Source organism: Salmo trutta, chromosome 5 (genome assembly GCF_901001165.1).
Source record: "Salmo trutta chromosome 5, fSalTru1.1, whole genome shotgun sequence".
NCBI classification, from domain to species: domain Eukaryota; kingdom Metazoa; phylum Chordata; class Actinopteri; order Salmoniformes; family Salmonidae; genus Salmo; species Salmo trutta.
The window spans coordinates 53,034,356-53,057,189 of record NC_042961.1 but is presented as its reverse complement, the minus strand read 5'-3'; the positions used below and the strand labels follow the sequence as shown (position 1 = coordinate 53,057,189).

Genomic DNA, 22,834 nt, shown 5'->3' with positions numbered 1-22,834 from the left:
TGGAATGTTTACTCACAATCATACTTAATTGGCTATCCCCCCTGATGACCTGAATGGAATTATGTGATTCTTTCTTAACCAATAGGAAGTCCAACCCAGTTGAATACTTAAAAATGGTGAAAGTCCTCAATAGTGCTGCCCATGCTTAAAAATGGTTTTGGGCACTAGAGTCCTCTATCTTTCTCTATGAGGCAACCCAATTGGAGGAAGACAATATTCTCTGATCATTGGCTGATCACTCCCAAACCATAGGAATCCCCACCCAGTTGCCTACTTTTAAATGGTGGAACCCGTCAATGGCAATGTTTATAGTAAAATTAGTTTTATCCATCTAGCGTTCTCTATTTATCTCTATTTTTGAAACCTTACACCGAAACACCTGCTATTTTGCCAAAATAATGAAAGGAAAAGTGATAATTAAACATCGAACAACATAATTAATTACATGCGTAAGTAATTAACTCAATCAACAAGTTCCAGATTCATACAATCAACATTGAACAATTTACAAAGAACAATAGAGATTATATTTCTGTAAATTCAATTTAAAGGTTTTGAAAATTGGTTAAACATCATGTTTTTACTATTTAGTTAATTTGGTATGCAAATACAGTTTCTAAAATGAATCTGTAATAGGTTAATCAAAATGACCACTACTGTACATGGTGCTCCTTTACCGCTTATATTTCTCTATGTTTCTGTAGAGACCAGTTTAGTGTGGTGGTAAGGAATTCAGGTATACAATACAAACAAAGTGTGTGAGAAGTATATACAGTGGGGAGAACAAGTATTTGATACACTGCCGATTTTGCAGGTTTTCCTACTTACAAAGCATGTAGAGGTCTGTAATTTTTATCATAGGTACACTTCAACTGTGAGAGACGGAATCTAAAACAAAAATCCAGAAAATCACATTGTATGATTTTTAAGTAATTAATTTGGATTTTATTGCATGACAAGTATTTGATACATCAGAAAAGCAGAACTTAATATTTGGTACAGAAACCTTTGTTTGCAATTACAGAGATCATATGTTTCCTGTAGTTCTTGACCAGGTTTGCACACACTGCAGCAGGGATTATGGCCCACTCCTCCATACAGACCTTCTCCAGATCCTTCAGGTTTCGGGGCTGTCGCTGGGCAATACGGACTTTCAGCTCCCTCCAAAGATTTTCTATTGGGTTCATGTCTGGAGACTGGTTAGGCCACTCCAGGACCTTGAGATGCTTCTTACGGAGCCACTCCTTAGTTGCCCTGGCTGTGTGTTTCGGGTCGTTGTCATGCTGGAAGACCCAGCCACGACCCATCTTCAATGCTCTTACTGAGGGAAGGAGGTTGTTGGCCAAGATCTCGCGATACATGGCCCCATCCATCCTCCCCTCAAAACGGTGCAGTCGTCCTGTCCCCTTTGCAGAAAAGCATCCCCAAAGAATGATGTTTCCACCTCCATGCTTCACGGTTGGGATGGTGTTCTTGGGGTTGTACTCATCCTTCTTCTTCCTCCAAACACGGCGAGTGGAGTTCAGACCAAAAAGCTCTATTTTTGTCTCATCAGACCACATGACCTTCTCCCATTCCTCCTCTGGATCATCCAGATGGTCATTGGCAAACATCAGACGGGCCTGGACATGTGCTGGCTTGAGCATGGGGACCTTACGTGCGCTGCAGGATTTTAATCCATGACGGCGTAGTGTGTTACTAATGGTTTTCTTTGAGACTGTGGTCCCAGCTCTCTTCAGGTCATTGACCACGTCCTGCCGTGTAGTTCTGGGCTGATCCCTCACCTTCCTCATGATCATTGATGTCCCACGAGGTGAGATCTTGCATGGAGCCCCAGACCGAGGGTGATTGACTGTCATCTTGAACTTTTTCCATTTTCTAATAATTGCCTTCTCACCAAGCTGCTTGCCTATTGTCCTGTAGCCCATCCCAGCCTTGTGCGGGTCTACAATTTTATCCCTAATGTCCTTACACAGCTCTCTGGTTTTGGCCATTGTGGAGAGGTTGGAGTCTGTTTGATTGAGTGTGTGGACAGGTGTCTTTTATACAGGTAACGAGTTCAAACAGGTGCAGTTAATACAGGTAATGAGTGGAGAACAGGAGGGCTTCTTAAAGAAAAACTAACAGGTCTGTGAGAGCCGGAATTCTTACTGGTTGGTAGGTGATCAAATACTTATGTCATGCAATAAAATGCAAATTAATTACTTAAAAATCATACAATGTGATTTTCTGGATTTTTGTTTTAGATTCCGTCTCTCACAGTTGAAGTGTACCTATGATAAAAATTACAGACCTCTACATGCTTTGTAAGTAGGAAAACCTGCAAAATCGGCAGTGTATCAAATAATTGTTCTCCCCACTGTGTGTCTATCTGACAGATGCTGGAAGACGTGTGTGGAAAGTTGGGAAAAAAATGATACAAATTAGATTATTTTGTTTAACCCCCAATGTGCACCACTTCTGTAGAATGATCCATAAACAAATGATAGTTCTAACAATGTTTTGAGGCTTTACATTGTTTGTTTACATTGACATTGTTTACAAACATTGGAGTAAAACCAGATTAAATTCTTCAAGAATCAATGGGTATCAATGGTTATACATTATATCATTCATTTATAAGTTCAAAAATGGATGTAGCAACTAAGTATTTTAGCTTTATATTCAACATACACCTATAATAAACTTTCCAAAACAGCTAAATGTTTTGATATTCAGTGCTCTTTTCTCTCAGCTCTGCCTGAAACTACAGTGACCGTAAATCCAAACCCTGTGTACCCCGGAGAAACAGTCACTCTGACGTGTTCAGCTGGGTCTTACAGTGACTGGAGCTATAAATGGTACAAAGACAACAGTGAGATTAGCTTGTCCCAGTATAAATACCTTAATACTAGATCCACCATCAGTAGAGTTACTGAGTCTGACCAGGGTCTCTACTGGTGTCAGGGAGAGAGAAGATCCAGACCCACATCTTCCTCCATCAGTGATGATGTCACTGTTACTGTGAATAGTGAGAACTTTAGTTGTTGTTGTTATCTTATCACTCAAACCCATTGAAATACCAACAGATTATCAGCCAAAGACCACACTGACTTCAGACAAAGAGAACATATTCACAGGAGACAGTGTGACACTGAGCTGTACTGTAGAGTCTTCTGGTTGGGAGTTTTACTGGTACAGACACAGACCAGACTCTACACCAGTAACCACAACCTCTGGATACTCCTACACACTCAGCTGGGTCAGTGTCTCTGATGGAGGACAGTACTGGTGCAGAGCTGGGAGAGGAGACCCAGTCTACTACACCCTGTACAGTGACCCAGTCCAGATAAACATTACTGGTGAGTCTAAAACAGTTTTATGATAAATGGTTGTTATTTTATATGGATAGATGGTAATCTATGGTATAATATTTTGTCTGTTTACTGTATCACAACAATGATAGCTAACTTGAAGCTATAGTGCAACTGTTTATTCAGTTAGTTGTGTCTGTGCAGAGAGACCTGTTGCTGTTCTGATCCTCCAACCCAACTGGACCCAGATATTCAGAGGAGAGACTTACTATGAGATGTGACATACAGGGAGGAGGAGACACTGACTGGGACTACAGATGGTATAAGAATAGTCAGTTATTCAGCCCCTTTAACACAAAGCCTGAGTACAGAATCAGTCCTGTCTACAGGTCTAACAGTGATTCATATACCTGTGAGGGTGTAAAGGGAAACAAGTTCTCCAAGACCAGTGAGGCTGTAAAACTGACCGTGTCTGGTATGTCTATCTAATCATGTATAAAATAAATTGGGTTCACTAGAATACTTTCTAAGACTGAAATGTTGAAACCTGTCCTCTATCAAATCACAGATCAACCCCAACCTGTCCTGAGTATCTCTCCTCAGTGGCTGAACCCTGGAGACTTAGTGACTCTGAGCTGTGGGGTTAAAGAGCTGTCTACAGACTGGAGGTTCTCCTGGTACAGGACTGTTCCCTACAGAGCTGGGTTACCCTCCCTATCAGACAAGTCTTACTCTCTACAGCCCCTATCTGACAATGTGACTAGTGAAGACTCCTACACTCTGATCCCTGCTGGTGCTACTCCCACAGGAGGATATGTGTGTAGAGCTGGGAGAGGAGACCCAGTCTATGATACACTCTACAGTCAACCTCCGTTTCTCTGGTCAGGAGGTAACTAACTGCATTGAAACTGTATTGAATTATATTTAAGTCACCCTCATGTGTCTATATAACTATAGGTTTGACTCTGTCTCTCTTTGTTTCAGATCTGCAGCCTTCAGTGTCTCTTACAGTAAATCCCAACAGAACTCAGCATTTTAGATGGACATCTCTCTCACTGAGCTGTGAGCTGAAGGGGAACTCTACTGGATGGAGACTGAAGAGATACACAGAGACAGCATGGCAGTCACAGTGTCCATCTACCTGGAGATCAATAACAGAATCCACCTGCACCATCACATCATTGAACACATGGTCCAGTGGAGTGTTCTGGTGTGAGTCTGGATCAGGAGAGTACAGTAATGCTGTCAACATCACAGTAAATGGTACGTCTATTGCACAACATTCACTAACATTCTTACATTTCAATGCATGTTATGTTTCATTCTGTAACTGATTGATTGCATTTAATAAAATAAAACACAAGCTCATAAGATGTTGATATATTGTGAGTGATGACTCCAGATTTACAGTATTATTGATATATTATGTTACACAGATGGTGATGTGATCCTGGAGAGTCCTGTCCATCCTGTGACTGAAGGAGACTCTGTAACTCTGACCTGTACATTTAGATATCAGGAAACAAATCCTAAACTCAAGACTGATTTCTACAAAGATGGAGTACTCATCAAGAATGAGACCACAGGAGAGATGACCATCCCTACAGTATCCAAGTCAGATGAAGGATTCTATAAGTGTAAATCTGGTCAAGGAGAATCACCAGAGAGTTGGGTGACAGTGAGAGGTGAGAAAACATTTATGATCACAAGTTAGTTACCTTTTTATTGTCTGTGTGAAAATCATGTGATTTAAGTGTTGATGTTAATGTTGGTTTGAATGTGGTGGAACATTCTTGAAATACACAGGAAACTGTTGTGTGAAAAACCCAGCTGTGTTGCAGTTCTTGACACACTCAAACTGATGCGGCTAGCACCTACTATCCTGCCCCGTTCAAAGGCACTGAAATATTTTGTCAACAGGTGCTCTCCCCCATAAAATATGATCTCTCAACTAAATTGTCAAAGACGGGCCAGCCTACTTTGCTTTCATGCTCTGTACTCTTAACCTATATAAGCTCTCTAGGAGTCTGTGCTGTTCTCGCTCCAGTCTCGCCAGTCTCAGATACATACAGGAATTGAACTACTTTATTTATTTTCTACCTCAGAGTCTCATGGTGTTGTCCTGTTCTCTCTCCAGTCTCAGATACATACAGGAATTGAACGACTTTATTTATTTTCCACCTCAGAGTCTGATGGTGTTGTGCTGTTCTCTCTCCAGTCTCTCCAGTCGTATCTCCTGGATCCTCTACATTAGTCCTAGTAGGAGTGGTTGTGGGTCTGGTTGTTGCTGGTGTTCTACTGGTCATTCTCCTGGTCCTGCTGTGGAGATATCAAAACAGAAAAGGTGAGACTAATCTTCTCTCATTTCATGGAAAACTTCTTATATGTTTAGGATAAAAATCACAACATGAAATTTAAATATAAATAGTTGAAGAAAGTTCAGTACATAACACAATGTGTTTGTCATTACAGGTTCCTGTTTCAACAGAATATTCTGGTGAGAACACCTGTCTCTCAACTGAATTGATACATACAGTATAACATCTTCTCTGTGCTTCTTAAGCTGAGTATCTCTCTCCCTGTAGGCCCCTTCAGCCCCAGAGCACCAACCAGGACCCCCAACAGGACCAAGGATCTACCCAGGGCCAGACTCCTGATACTGTTTATACACATCTCCAGCATGGTCAGTCTCTCAGCCCAGACCTCTACCACTCCTCTCTCTGTAACCTCATACACTGACTCATCAACATCCACTTTGTATAACAAAATGTTACCGTACTCTCTGTCCCTAGACAAGCTGAGGGATAACAAACCTGACTAACCTGTCTCTCTCTTCTTTGACCAACAGGTGATGCTAACATCTACGATACAATCAATCCCTCAGACAACAATGATAATGGTAGTGTAATGTAATGTTTTCAGTGTGAATGTGTACTAGTCTGCTGCTGTTCATTTAATATGACATGTAGTTTGACTAAGTGGAGGTGTTTGTGTATTATGTCTCAGATGCTGCTGGTGCTTCTGCTGCTGGACCAAGTCATGTGACTTACGCCCAGATTCAACTCAAAAAGTTGGACGAGAAAAAGAAAGGTGACTCTCAACTGTCACAAATGTAGCAGTGTATCTAAGATGAGTTAAAATATGCACATACATACAGTACCAGTCAAAAGTTTGGACACACCTACTCATTCAAGGGTTTTTCTTTATTTTTACCATGTTCTACATTGTAGGATAATAGTGAAGACATCGAAACTATGAAATAACACATATGGAATCAAATGTATTAAGAAGGAAAGAAATTCCACAAATTAACTTTTAACAAGGCACACAGGTTAATTGAAATGCATTCCAGGTGCCTACCTCATGAAGCTGGTTGAGAGAATGCCAAGAGTGTGCAAAGCTGTCATCAAGACAAAGGATGGCTACTTTTTGGGGTATTACATGATTCCATAAGTGCTATTTCATAGTTTTGATGTCTTCACTAATATTCTACAGTGTAGAAAATAGTAACAATTTAAGAAAAACCTTTGAATGAGTAGGTGTGTCCAAACTTTGGACTGGTACTGTGTATATATCTATATATATTTACAAATTCTCTGCTGCTCTTGTTCCTCCTCAGAAAAGCGAGATTATCTAAAAGAAAATCCAGTCTACTCTGAGGTGAAGACAGGGAAAGCCACAGGTAAGACCCATTATACCGGTTGGCAGTCATTAACCTTAATTGTTTCTTAATTTGTGATGAAGTGGCAGAATGTGCAATAAACTAATTCCTTCATTTGTTGTCTGGAAATGTCCATTGTCAGCAGCAGCTGGACATTTTGATGTGACCTATGCTGAGGTTGACCTCCAAAAGAAGGTCAAAGCCAAGAAGAAGAGAGGTAAGATTGGAAATGCCTCCATATTCCCCCTATCAGAACATCACACCTCTTTGACCCATATTAAAAGCTGTGTACAGTATTTAAGGGATCATCATAACCTTACACCTTTAACTATATATTGTATAACTGTATTTTATTCTGTATAACTGTAAAATTTTGCTGATGTGTTATCCTCACCCATTACAGAAAAACCAACCCCACCTGAGACAGAATCTGTCTATTCTCTAGTGAAGCCATACACAGCCCCCGGTAAGACTAAATCAGCAATCTATTGAAGGGTATGAAACTATATATAAGTATGTCTTAACAAACAAACTGGTGAGAAAACGTTTCTGATCACATTACCTTTTTATCATCCAAGTGATGATTTTTGGATTATAGTGTTGATGTTAACATACTTTTGGATTTGCAATCCCATAGTAAATTACAGTGCATTCGGAAAGTATTCAGACCCCTTGACTTTTTACACATTTTGTTACATTACAGCCTTGTTCTAAAATTGATGAAATATTTTTTTTCCAGCAATCTACACACAATACCACACAATGGCAAAGCAAAAACTGGTTTGTCAATTTTTTTTGTTGCAAATGTATAAAAAGTGCTTTATTTACTTAACTATTCAGATCCTTTGCTATGATACTCGAAATTGGGCTCAGGTCCTTGAGGGAGATGGAGGGATAAATAACTTTCTGCGGTGATATGTTACAGGTCCTTGAGGGAGATGGGGGGATAAATAACTTTGTATGGTGATATGTTACAGGTCCTTGATGGAGGGATAAATAACTTTGTGTGGTGATATGTTACAGGTCCTTGAGGGATAAATAACTTTGTGTGGTGATATGTTACAGGTCCTTGAGGGATAAATAACTTTGTGTTGTGATATGTTACAGGTCCTTGAGGGAGATGGAGGGATAAATAACAGTGTCTGGTGATATGTTACAGGTCCTTGAGGGAGATGGAGGGATAAATAACTTTGTGTGGTGATATGTTACAGGCCCTTGATGGAGGGATAAATAACTTTGTGTGGTGATATGTTACAGGTCCTTGAGGGAGATGGAGGGATAAATAACATTCTGTGGTGATATGTTACAGGTCCTTGAGGGAGTAGGAGGGATACACCATCAGAGGAGCAGGAGCAACCTGGGAACATGGATAATACGTACATGCTAGACGCCCTCACGCACATATACACATGCAGCCATGCACAAACAAATACACACACACACAAACACACACGCACTAGGGTATATGTTCTATATATATATATATATATATATCTGCTACAAGACCATGGTGCTTGCCTACAGAGCTGTGAGGGGAACGGCACCGCCGTACCTTCAGGCTCTGATCAGTCCCTACACCCAAAGAAGGGCACTGCGTTCATCCACCTCTGGCCTGCTCGCCTCCCTACCTCTGCGGAAGCACAGTTCCCACTCAGCCCAGTCAAAACTGTTCGCTGCTCTGGCACCCCAATGGTGGAACAAGCTCCCTCACGACGCAAGGACAGCGGAGTCAATCACCACCTTCCGGAGACACCTGAAACCCCACCTCTTTAACCTGTCTGGGCTAGGGGGCAGTATTTTCACGGCCGGATAAAAAACGTACCCAATTTAAACTGGTTACTACTCTTGCCCAGAAACGAGAATATTCATATAATTACTATATTTGGATAGAAAACACTCAAAAGTTTCTAAAACTATTTGAATGGTGTCTGTGAGTATAACAGAACTCATATGGCAGGCAAAAACCTGAGAAGATTCCAAACAGGAAGTGACCTGTCTGACAATTTGTGGTCCCTCTGTTGCCTCTCTATCAAAAAAACAGTATCTCTGCAGAAATCTCTTCTCCCTCTTCTCTACTCTCTCTCTCTCTTCTCAGTGTGTGTTGGTGAGTTTAGCTAGCTACCAGTCAGTCACAGAGAGATAGGGAGGATGTACAGCCAGAGGAAACAGACATACAACGCCTAACAGAGATGTCTGGTGGTCCCCTCTCCTCCTTCTCCAAACAGGGAACACTCCTACTCTCTATCCTCCACTATGGTTAGTATTGTATGGAATCTTTACTTTCTGCTGCTCATGTTTTGTATCTATTAAATGTGCTTGCTTTCATGATACAGTTAGGAATACAGTTAAACAATTAACTTCTTTGTTGGTTTTTATATGGTGTGTTGAATGTACTGTAGAATGACTAGTCATCAGTGATTGTGTGTTAAAGTGTTTACTTGCATGATAAAGTTAGGAATACAGTTAGCTTTCTCTAACTTCTTGTTAGTTTTTCGTGGTGTGTGATAGCGTATATTGATGCTGCATGTTTTTAATGAAACACATTCACATATATTTGATGTGTATGGCATTGGTGAGGTTGGGTCAGCAGCTTTTTGTAATGCTTCCAGAAAGCAAGATATCCTATGATCCTGTGCTAGATGCATGTGATTCATTTCATTTAAGGCGATAGTGGATTGTATCCAATTATTGTTCATAGGTCGTCACTTACAAAAAAGGACAACTACAGATATGTGCTCAAATGTAGTTATCTTTGTATTTTTTCCCATTTCCCCTGAGTGTATATGCACTATATATACAAAAGTATGTGGACACCCCTTCGAATTAGTGGATTCGGCTATTTCAGCCACACCCGTTGCTGACAGGTGTCTAAAATCAAGCACACAGCCATGCAATCTCCATAGACAAACATTGGCAGTAGAATGGCCTTAATGAAAAGATTAGTGACTTTCAACATGGCACCGTCATAGGATGCCACCTTTCCAACAAGTCAGCTCGTCCAATTTATGCCCTGCTAGAGCTGCCCATTGTCAACTTAACGTGCAGTTATTGTGAATCGGAAATGTCTAGGAGCAACAACGTCTCAGCCGTGAAACGGTAGGCCTCACAAGCCCATAGAATGGGACCGCAGAGTGCTGAAGCATGTAACCCGTAAAAATCCTCTGTCCTCTGTTGCAACACTCACTACCAAGTTCCAAACTGGCTCTGGAAGCAACATCAGCACAAGAGCTGTTCGATACAAAGACATTCTAGACAATTCTGTGCTTCCAACTTTGTGGCAACATTTTGGGGAAGGTCCTTTGCTGTTTCAGCATGACAATGCCCCCGTGCACAAAGCGAGGTCCATACAGAAATGGTTTGTCGAGATGGGTGTGGAAGAACTTGACTGGCCTTCACAGAGCCCTGATCTCAACCCCTTCGAACACCTTTGAGATGAATTGGAACGCCGACTGCGAGCCCGGCCTAATCGCCCAACATCAGTGCCCGACCTCACTAATGCTCTTGTGGCTTAATGGAAGAACGTCCCTGCAGCAATGTTCCAACATCTAGTGGAAAGCCTTCACAGAAGAGTGGAGGCTGTTATAGCAGCAAAGGGGGGACCAACTCCAGATTAACGCCCATGATTTTGGCATGAGATGTTCGTCGAGCAGGTGTCCACATACTTTTGGTCATGTAGTGTATATATGGGTTCTGAAATTATTGACACCCTTGATAAAGATGAACAAAAATGACTATATAAAATCAATTATTCAAATACTGAGTTATATTGTATGCAAAAAAATGACAATTATGACAATTATACTATTTTACTAAAACAATTGGTCAGAGAAATAGATTTTGTTTAACAAGTAATATTTAAAACATGATTGACACCTCTATTTTCAATACCTCACCTTGCGAGGACAACGGCACTGAGGCTTTTTCTAAAATGTTTTATGAGTTGGAGAACACATTGGGATGGACCATTCCTCCATACAGAATCTTTCCAGATCCTTGATATCCTTTGTCTGTGCTTATGGACTGCACTCTTCAAATTCAAAACACAGGTTTTCAATGGGTTTCAAGACCAGAGACTGAGATGGCCATTGCAAAATGTTGATTGTGTGGCCAATTAACCAATTAGTAGGGGATTTTGATATGTTCTAGGGTTTATTATCTTATACCCATTGTCTTCCACTTACGATCAAGTATCAGTCTCCTGGCAGAGGCAACCAGGTTTTGGCCTAAAATGTCCTGGTACTGGGTAAAGTTCATGATGTGGTTGACCTTAACTAGGGCCCCGGCACCAGTACAAGCCAAATAGCCCCATAACATCATAGATCCACCAACCTATTTTACAGTAGGTATGGGGCTCATTTTGACCCCAAACCCACCACTGGTTTGCATGACCAAAGAGTTATATTTTCATGTCATCAAACAAATGTAAAAGCCTGGAGTTTGCTAAATGACATTGGCACGTGGATTGGAACAGAAGCTTTGGTCAGATGACATGAAACTAGAATAAGGTCAACAAATCAGACACAGTGTACTGCACAATAGCAGATAAACTACCCCTCCATCCCTCTCAGAGACTCCCTGATGTTACATTGACTTAGACTTGACATAGACTCCGATACAGAACAGAAAGCACAGGGAAAATTGTGAAGGAGATAGAATCACATTAATACTGTATGTAATATAAAACATATAAATCGTAATGTTATTTTTTACTTAACTATTTCAATATTCTAGCACTGTACATACTGTACTTTAAAAATACATGCAGATAAAACAGATTCATTGAAAAATAGAATCCCATCTACAACAAACTAGTTACATTTTCCTGAAAAGAAAGTTGAGACAGGCTAAACCATTCTTAGTTAATGGAACAGCTTGTGTGTGTGTGTGTGTGTGTGTGTGTGTGTGTGTGTGTGTGTGTGTGTGTGTGTGTGTGTGTGTGTGTGTGTATTTTATTATATTATTCACATGCACAAGGTCACAGATGTAATTGCAGGGTACAGTGACATTGTTAAGCTCCACGATCCAACAGTGCAGGTCAAAGGGAAGTAAATGAAACAATAATAATAATAATGATTATAAGTATAATAATTCTAATACAAATAATAATACATATACATATTTTCAAATGTAACAATAATAAATGTCCATTGGGGCAGGGTAGAGGAGGACAGGGGGAGCAGGAAGCTGACTAGTGGTGGCTATTCAGTTGCCTGATGGTCTGGGGTAGAAGCTATTGGCCAGTCTGACAGTTTTTAACTATGATGCTCCTGTACTTCCCGCGTCTGAGTGATGGAAATGGGAAGAGCAGGCCATGGCTCATGTGGATGAGGTCCCTGATGATCTTCTTGGACTTCCTGTGACACCTGGTGTTGTAGGTGTCCTGGAGGGTAGGCAGTCTTAACCCAATGGTGTGTCGGCTGAGCGTACCACCCTCTGTAGTGGCTTGTGGTCCGCAGTGGTGGAGTTGCCATACAAGGCTGTGATACAGCCCGACAGTATGCTCTCGATGGTGCTCCTGTTGAATATTGTGAGGGCCCTCAGGAACAGGCCAAATTTCTTCAGCCTCCTGATGTTGAAAAGTCGCTGTTGTGACTTCTTAATCACGGTGTCCATGTGGTTTGACCATTTCAGCTCCTCTGAGATGTGACCACCGAGGAGCTTCAAGTTTTGGACAGTCTCCACTATAGCCCTGTTGATGAGGATGGGGGCGTGCCCAGCCTGGTTCCTCCTGCAGTCCAGAAACAGCTCCTTTGTTACGTTGAGGGAGAGATTGTTTACCTGGTACCACGCTGTCAGAGTAGCTACCTCCTCCCTGTAGACCGGCAACTCCACCGCCGCTCATAACTCTCATCACAAAGTCAGAATTACGCTAGACTAATGTCTTGACAGACATTTAAATCTCATTGAGTTTGTTAATGTTGATTTAAAGGAAGAACGAATTTCATAATCATCTCCATGTCAATAGTGAGGTCTGTCATTAGATTGTAGAATACATGAGGAGTATTACTAAACAATCATCAGATGACTGTTATGGTCGGATTACCTCAGAGGAACAGGTGAAACAAAAACATTTTTCAAATTGTTTTCACATGCTAACACTGATGCACCAAGTATACACATACTGGAACCGGCTTTAAGATGTAGGATACAAATACATATAAGAGAGAAATACGACAGTAGAGGACAGATCTGTGAAAAAACACTGTCAACCTCATTATCTGGCATTATGATCACTTCATTAGAAACATTACATCAACAAAGTGTGTCATGAGGAGGTCAACTTTGCACAGCACACTCCCCCAGAGTCATAAACAGACTTAAAGAGATTCTCTGGTACTTTTGTATACCCTTAGCCAGTAGTTCTGAAAGTAGCACGACGAGCTAAAAGTGGTGTTTGAATATGGTATATTACATCACATACGGTGCCCTCCGTAATTATTGGGACAGTTTTGTCTTATTTCTCCAAAAGTTTGGACTATGAGGTTACATTTCAGACCGTTAGCTTTAATTTCACTGTATTTTCATCCATATCGGGTGAACCATTTAGAAATGACAGAATTTTTTGGTACTTAGTCCCCCCAATTTAGGAGACCAAAAGTATTAGGACAAATTCACTTATTTGTATTAAAGTAGTAAAAAGTTAAGTGGTCCCATATTCATAGCACGCAATGACTATATCAAGCTGGTAACTCTACACATTTGTTGGATGCATTTGCTGTTTGTTTTGTTGTGTTTCAGATTATTTTCAGATAAATAGAAATGAATGGTAAATCATGTATTGCGTATTTTGGGGTCACTTTTGTTGTAAATAAGAATAGAATATGTTTCTAAACACTTCTACATTAACGTGGATGCTCCCATGATTACGGGTTAATCCTGAATGTATCGTGAATAATTATGAGTGAGAAAGTTACAGATGCAGAAACAGCATACCCCCTGCTATTGAGGGTTAGCATGTCTTGGGGGTGTGATAGTTTTGCATCTGTAACTTTCCTCACTCATAATTATTCACAATTCAACTTCCATGTAGTTCACACAATCTGTTGTAAACAAACTAGTGTAAAGAAAATCTATAGGTTTACCAAACGGTTAAGTGATTATAAATTAAGAAGTCGGATTAAGTAATAGTAAAAACATGGGGACATGGGGACAATAAAAGGTCACTCTAAAATGTGCAGTTTTGTCACACAACATAATGTCACAGATGGCTTAAGTTTTGAGGGAGCATGCAATTGTCATGCTGACAGCAGGAATGTTCACCAGAGCTGTTGCCAGATAATTTAATGTTGATTTCTCTACCATAAGCCGCCTCCAACATCGTTGTAGAGAATTTGGCAACCGGCCTCAAAACCGCAGCCCAAGACCTCCACCTCCACCTCTCAATTTTGCTGTATGACCTGTTTGAAGGTAACTGGTTAAAATAATGAATGGAGGTGTAGTTAAATATGTTTGTGGAAAAAAGCTCGTACTGGTTAAAATAATGAATGGAGGTGTAGTTAAATACGTTTGTGGAAAAAAGCTCAAATATTTTCTGAGACACTTTAAAACCTTACTCCTTCTTATTTATTTTTAACTCTTTTTTTTGCCATTTATGAATGTGTTATTCAATGCATTTCTATGGGATTTGGGACTAAAGGCCAAATTCAATATTTTATCAAAACATTATAAATTCAATATCAAATAGCTAAACGATGCATGGTATGACCATGTTAAAGCAATTCCACCACCGCCCAACATCTTAGACTCTTAGAATTTTAAACAATGATAATTGGCATGTTATGATTACTCATCTCCTAACAGGCCGTTGTTCCAGAAGTTGACAACCCAGTGAGCGCTGTACCAGGAAGACCAGAACCACAGAACACCCCTGGATCTGAGGTGACATCTATCTACGTCACTGCAGGGAGACCAGGAGCAGTACCAGCAGTAGCAGAAGGAGAAGAGGGCCATCTAGGGGACAAAGAGTACACTTCATCAGAAGAGAGGAAAGAACCACAGTCCCCCCCACAGGCAGAGACACTCTACAGCACCCTACAGATACCCGTTGCAGCACAGCGCCACCCAGTGGGCAAAGGAAATAATCTAAAGAAACCAGAGACGGTGTACTACACAATAGGAGATTACCCCTCCATCTTCTCAGAGACCCACTGATGTTACTTTGATTAAGATTTAACCCATAGACTCAGGTACCGAATGCAAACACAGGGGAAATTATGAAGGAGAGAGAATTATAATAATGGATTTTTTTTTGTCTAATTTCATCCATTTTTAAAGTGGTAATCTGCAATTCCTACGTACGTTTAAATTAATTGTGTATAACTATTGATCCATGCGGAATACAACATATGCTTGTTTAACTCCGTTGTTTGTAAAAATTGTATTTGTAAAAAATTGATGGCCGCTTTGTTATTATTTAGACTGCAGATTTCCCCTTTAATGATATAATGTTTTACATACTGTCTTATTTTATTTTGTCCTGTGGACAAAAGCTCACATATCGGAGTGGCTGCAGTTCTGGATTTTCTGTAATCGCGATAATATATATATTTTTTATTTAGATGCTGCCTACTCCGCTGCTTACATAGCTGCTGCTGAACTCTCCACTGCCATTAGCCTACATCATCACACAAAACGCAGATTGTTTTTGCTTCAATGCATGAGAAGGCACTGCGTCCTGCTTGTGCAAGTGCAATTGCCATTAAAACAGAGAAGGTTGTAACCTTCATAAAGGCCTTGACTGTTTGTTCAAACGAGGCAGAGACTTAGGCTACATCATCATGGTTCAGAGGATGGTGAGTAAAGAGAGAAACGTGAAGGGAGGTTGAGTGTGAACAGCAGCTACGTAGAAATAATGTGTGTATGTAAAAACAGAATGTGATCCGTAGCTTTAAGAGGTTTCCAGAGCGGTGGTCCTCAAATACAGTGAAATATAGCTAGTACTCTGTGTTAACATCCACATCATACATTATGGGTTAATTTTCCTGGACATAGATTAAGTCTAGTCCCAGACTATAAACTACGTTAAATGGAGAATCTTCACTGAATATGCTTCTTAGTCCAGGACTGAATTGACTGGAATTTTAATGGATTTCAAACCAACCCTGTCATTTAGTGTTACTGTTTTATGTTTTCTTCTTCACTGGAATATATTTATTGGCAGTGGTGATTTTAGTTTGTAAATGTTGGTGGGGCAAAAAATAAATGAAGTGGAATGCATGCCAGCAAAGCCACTACACAACACAACACTAAACAATACATGCATTTCACTATAACAGTGACAAACGGTGGCCACAATCTGTTAGGGCCTACATAAAGCTGTCCCTACAGCAGAGTCCCAACAGCAGTCCCAACACCTTACCACTGCTACACCTGGCTATCAGCGGAGCCTCGTCTGGCAGCGAAATAGTTCATTCAGCCTCATTTACTGCCTTTAGGAAAATAACATAGCTATATGCCTGACTTGCTAAACAAATGTAGTTTCTACTGATGATTGAGATGTACAAATTATGGCATAAGGGGACGACAAGCGGATGAGAGGCAATCCGTAGTTTCGATTAAGACATTAATGAGCGACGACGAAGGACGTAGTCAATATAACTATTTGTTCAGCACTTTGAAATGTAAAGAGACAGAATTCAGAACATGGGACGTTCCTAGTGTCAGAACCGTAGGATAAATAAATGGGGCATATAAACAGATAATGAAAGCTCTTAAAATATTCAATGATTATATTTCTCTAAAACAGGTTATAGGCTACATGTGTACCACCAAGTTAGAACAGCAGGCACATGGGCTACTAACAGCTTACTAGCCAACATACACTTAGTATTACTTTCTTAGCTACAGCATACATATCTCCCTTGCATATTACATCATTTATGCAGCAGCATACAAGACATTTTGGGACTCACGTTGTGATGTGCTCACTTAAACAGGAAGTTGGCGCGGCGGTCCTTTGTGGGCAGATTTTGTCATCAAACTTTGTCATCAGTCTGGCATTCTCTGGATTTATGGTGGGAATTCAGACAGTCACTCCATTGAATAGCAGGCTAGTGGATGCTTTGCCATTCTTGCAGTTAGCCACTGATTCCTTCCATACCATTCCTTGTCGTGAAGTCTCCAAACCAATTGTGCTTGCTGCTACTCTCTGTTTATCTTATATGCATAGTCACTTTAACTATACATTCATGTACATACTACCTCAATTGGCCCGACCAACCAGTGCTCCCGCACATTGGCTAAACGGCATTGTGTCCCACCACCCCTCTTTTTTCGCTTCTGCTACTCTCTGTTCATCATATATGCATAGTCACTTTAACCATACCCACATGTACATACTACCTCAATAAGCCTGACTAACCGGTGTCTGTATATAGCCTTGCTACTCTTATTTTCAAATGTCTTTTTACTGTTGTTTTATTTCTTTACTTACCTACACACACACACACACACACACACACACACACACACACACACACACACACACACACACACACACACACACACACACACACACACACACATACCTTTTTTTTTCTTTGCACTATTGTTTAGAGCCTGTAAGTAAGCATTTCACTGTAAGGTCGACACCTGTTGTATTCGGCGCATTTGATTTGATTTGTTGAATTTGGGATTTCCACATTTTTGTGTAATTTTTATGTCCAATGGCCGATGAGCCCCGATACATTTTTATCTATAATTTCTCTTCATATGACAAGGATTAAAAAGGATTTGCCAGTAGATTGTTGACTTGATTCATGATGATGACTGCTAGCTAAGACTTTGAAAGTAAGATGTTGACATGATCAGTCCAATCAAAGCTACTGTACATATAACGTGATTTGACGTCATTTTATCTGTGGTCAATGACCTTGGGCACTTGTAATTTAACTCTATGGCAGGACCTAAAGTGCTGCCATTTTGGATGTCTACCCTTACTAAGGACTTAAACTTGGCAATGACATAGTGTCCCCATGAGTGACAGAACACTGAGCCAATCACGGCGCAATGCTCCTATTTTTGATGGCTCGCCCCTCCATCACAGAAAGAATTGCGCAAGACTGAGACACCTGCATTTTGGAGCTGACTTACTAATGAAAACAAAAAAGAGACCATGTTTGTATGAGTCTTTATTAAGTCAATTATATATATATATTTCTTACATTGTTTGCAAACTGATATGTGACAGGTATAAATGGCAAAATAACATGCAAAACAGGCAAGACCAGTCCCCCAAAAATGATATATATATATATATATATATATATATATATATATATATATATATATATATACAGTGGGGAGAACAAGTATTTGATACACTGCCAATTTTGCAGGTTTTCCTACTTACAAAGCATGTAGAGGTCTGTAATTTTTATCTTAGGTACACTTCAACTGTGAGAGACGAAATCTAATACAAAAATCCAGAAAATCACATTGTATTATTTTTAAGTAATTCATTTGAAGATTTATTCTTTAATGAGTCCGACGCGAAGGACATACTCCATACTCTATCCCACTTACAGGACAATAAAAACTGTAATCTTATGTTTCACCGAGTAGTGGTTGAATGACGACATGGATAATTTATGGGTTTTGACATGGGTTTTCCGTACATCAGCGGGATAGAACAGCTAAGTCTGTAAAGAAGAGGGTGGGGGAGTGTGTGTCTTTGTGAATAACAGCTGGTGAGCGATGCCTAATATCAAGGAAGTCTAACACCTTTTAATCCACACACGGAGACACATACAAAGCTCTCCCTCCATTTGGCAAATCTAACCATAATTCTATCCTCCAGATTCATGCTTACAAGCAAAAACTAAAGCAGGAAGTACCAGTGATTTGCTCAAATACTTAACTGGTCACATGACGCGGATGCTACGCTCTCAGGACTGTTTTGCTAGGCCAGACTGGAATATGTTCCAGGATTCATCCAATGGTATTGAGGAGTTTACCACCTCAGTCACTGGCTTCATCAGTAAGTGCATTGATGACATCGTCTCCACAGTCACCGTACCTACATATCCCAACCAGAAGCCATGGATTACAGGCAACATCTGCACCGAGCTAAAAGCTAGAGCTGCCGCTTTCAAAGAGCGGGATGCTAATCCGGCTGCTTATAAGAGATCCCGCTATGCCCTCAGACGAACCATCAAACAGGCAAAGCGTAAATACAGGACTAAGATTGAGTCCTACTACTCCGGCTCTGATGCTCGTCGTTATGTGGCAGGGCTTGCAAACTATTACGGACTACAAAGGGAAACCCTGCTGCAAGCTGCCCAGATCCACAGATGCCATTTCCCACCTGGACAAAAGGAACACGTATGTGAGAATTCTTTCATTGATTACAGCTCAGCATTCAAAACCAGAGTGCCCACAAAGCTCCTCAGTAAGCTAAGGACCCCGGGGACTAAACACCTCCCTCTGTAACTGGATCCTGGACTTCCTGATGGACCACCCCCAGGTGGAAACGGTAGGCAACAACCCATCTGCCACGCTGATCCTCAAAACGGGGGCCCCTCATAGGTGCGTGCTTTGTCCCCTCCTGAACTCCTTGTTCACCCACGACTGCGTCCTCAAGCATTACTCCTACACCATCATTAAGTTTGCCGCCACCTACTCCCTATAGGCTGTCTCATCATTGTCGGTGGTCAGGCATACCACTGTTGTGTCGTCAGCAAACTTAATGATGGTGTTGGAGGGGGCGGTCCATCAGGAAGTCCAGGACCCAGTTGCAGAGGGTGGTGCAACTTGAACAAGACAAAGGACTACAGGAAAAGGAGGGCCGAACACGTCCCCATTCACATCGACGGGCTGTAGTGGATCGGGTCAAGAGTATCAAGTTCCTTGGTGTCCACATCACCAACAAACTATCATTGTCCAAACACACCAAGACAGTCATGTAGAGGGCACGACAACACATGTTCCCCTTCAGGAGACTGAAAAGATTTGGCATGGGTCTCCAGATCCTCAAAGTTATACAGCTACACCATCGAGAGCATCTTGACCGGATGCTTCACCGCCTGGTATGGCAACTGCTCGGCATCTGACCGTAAGGCGCTAACAGAGGGTAGTGTGTATGGCCCAGTACATTACTGGGGCCAAGCTTCTTGCCATCCAGGACCTACTGTATATAATAGGCGCCGTCAGAGGAAGGCCCAAAAAATTGTCAAAGACTCCAGTCACCCAAGTCATAGTTTGTTCTCTCTGCTACCGCAAGGCGGGTCTTCCCACAGGTCTTCCCTGTGGCGCAGTTGGTAGAGCATGGTGTGTGCAACACCAGGGTTGTGGGTTCGATTCCCACGGGGGGCCAGTACAAAAAAATGTATGAAATGTATGTATTCACTACTGTAAGTCGCTCTGGATAAGAGCGTCTGCTAAATGACTAAAATGTAAAATGTAAGGCAAGCGGTACCGGCGAGCCAAGTCTAGGTCCTAAAGGCTCTTTAACAGCTTCTAGCCATAAGACTACTGCACAATTAATCAAATGTCCACCCAGACCTTTGTTTTTACACTGCTGCTACTCGCTGTTTATTATCTAGACATATTCACTTTACCCCTACCTACATGTACAAATGAACCTGTACCCCCGCACATTGACTCGGTACCCCCTGTATATAGCCTCGTTATTGTTATTTTATTATATAACTTTTTAATAAATGTTTTACTTCAGATTATTTTGTAAATATTGTTTGAACTCTATTTCTTTAACTGCATTGTTGGTTCAGGGCTTGTAAGTAAGCATTTCACGGTAAGGTCTACACTTGTATTCGGCGCATGTGAGAAATACAATTTGATTTGATTTGGAGATGAAGGCTGGATTGGAATCTCTCAAATTCACTACTATACTCTACACCTATATTACCTCTCTCTGAGATATGATGGTGTTGTGATGTTTTGGATGAAGAGACAGAATATGCATTAAGCTAATTCCTTAGTTTGTTGACTGGAAATGTCCATTGTCAGCAGCAGCTGGACCTGTTGATGTGACCTATGCTGAGGTTGACCTCCAAAAGAAGGCCAAAGCCAAGAAGAATAGAGGTAAGTCTGGACATCCCTCCCTCTTTATTCCCCTTATCAGAACCTCATCTCTCTTTGACCCCATATTGAATAAATGAATATTATTATGATATTAGTCTGGGTATTAGTCTGGGTGTTAGTCTGGGTATTAGTCTGGGTGTTAGTCTGGGTGTTAGTCTGGGTGTTAGTCTGGGTGTTAGCCTGGGTGTTAGCCTGGGTGTTAGCCTGGGTGTTAGTCTGGGTATTAGTCTGGATCTTAGTCTGGGTATTAGCCTGGGTATTAGTCTGGGTATTAGTCTGGGTATTAGTCTGGGTGTTAGTCTGGGTGTTAGTCTGGGTGTTAGCCTGGGTGTTAGTCTGGGTATTAGTCTGGTTATTAGTCTGGGTATTAGTCTGGGTATTAGTCTGGATCTTAGTCTGGGTATTATTATGATATTAGTCTGGCTATTAGTCTGGATATTAGCCTGGGCATTATTCTGGGTGTTAGTCTGGGTGTTAGTCTGGGTGTTAGTCTGGGTGTTAGTCTGGGTATTAGTCTGGGTGTTAGTCTGGGTGTTAGTCTGGGTGTTAGTCTGGGTGTTAGTCTGGGTATTAGTCTGGGCATTAGTCTGGGTGTTAGTCTGGGTGTTAGTCTGGGTATTAGTCTGGGAATTAGTCTGGGTATTAGTCTGGGTATTAGTCTGGGTATTAGTATGGATATTATTTAGTTTATGATTCTGGATATTATTGTGGATATAACTATTATATTATGCTGATGTTTATCCTCCTACAGAAACAGCAACCCCACCAGAGGCAGATTCAGTCTATTCTCCATTGAAGCCACGTTCATGCCCCGGTAAGAATAATAGCCATTTGTTATTGATTCTAAAACTAAATATATATGGAACTAATGTGATGATATCAAATTCTAATCTATCTATTTAAAGTATATCTCTATGTTTTATTCTTAGTATTTCTTTTACTGCATGCAGGTCCTTGAGGGAGATGGAGGGATAAATAACTTTGTGTGGTGATATGTTACAGGCCCTTGAGGGATAAATAACATTGTGTGGTGATCTGTTACAGGTCCTTGAGGGATAAATAACATTGTGTGGTGATATGTTAAAGGCCCTTGAGGGATAAATAACTTTGTGTGGTGATATGTTACAGGCCCTTGAGGGAGATGGAGGGATAAATAACTTTGTGTGGTGATATGTTACAGGCCCTTGAGGGATAAAAAACATTGTGTGGTGATATGTCACAGGTCCTTGAGGGATAAATAACTTTGTGTGGTGATATGTTACAGGTCCTTGAGGGATAAATAACTTTGTGTGGTGATATGTTACAGGTCCTTGAGGGAGATGGAGGGATAAATAACAGTGTGTGGTGATATGTTACAGGTGCTTGAGGGAGATGGAGGGATAAATAACTTTGTGTGGTGATATGTTACAGGTCCTTGAGCGACAAATAACATTGTGTGGTGATATGTTACAGGTCCTTGAGGGATTAATAACATTGTGTGGTGATATGTTACAGGTCCTTGAGGGATAAATAACATTGCGTGGTGATATGTTACAGGTCCTTGAGGGATACATAACATTGTGTGGTGATATTACACAGGTGGTGCTTGTACTGGGGACAGTAAAATACCACTCTAAACTGTGCTATTTTGTCACACAACACAATGCCATAGATGTCTCAAGTTTTGAGGGAGCGTGTAACTGGCATGCTGAATTTAATGTTTATTTTTCCACCATAAGTCGCCTCCAACGTTGTTTCTGAGAACCGTCCTCACAACTACGTGTAACCACGTCAGCCCAGGACTTCCACATCCGGCTTCTTCACCTGTGGGATGGTCTGAGACAAGCCACCTGGACACCTG

At 41.0% G+C, this 22,834-nt stretch overlaps 1 protein-coding gene across 1 annotated transcript in view; it reads left to right on the top strand.

The window, feature by feature from the left end:
- Positions 1-22,834, top strand: part of LOC115194486 (basement membrane-specific heparan sulfate proteoglycan core protein-like) — a 138,089-nt gene that overhangs the window by 72,499 nt on the left and 42,756 nt on the right. Inside the window, 8 exon segments of the mRNA XM_029754206.1 lie at positions 3,069-3,341; positions 3,498-3,558; positions 3,560-3,768; positions 3,862-4,182; positions 4,278-4,556; positions 4,730-4,978; positions 5,512-5,637; positions 5,766-5,790. Of these exon segments, the coding sequence (XP_029610066.1) occupies positions 3,069-3,341; positions 3,498-3,558; positions 3,560-3,768; positions 3,862-4,182; positions 4,278-4,556; positions 4,730-4,978; positions 5,512-5,637; positions 5,766-5,790 (1,543 nt within the window).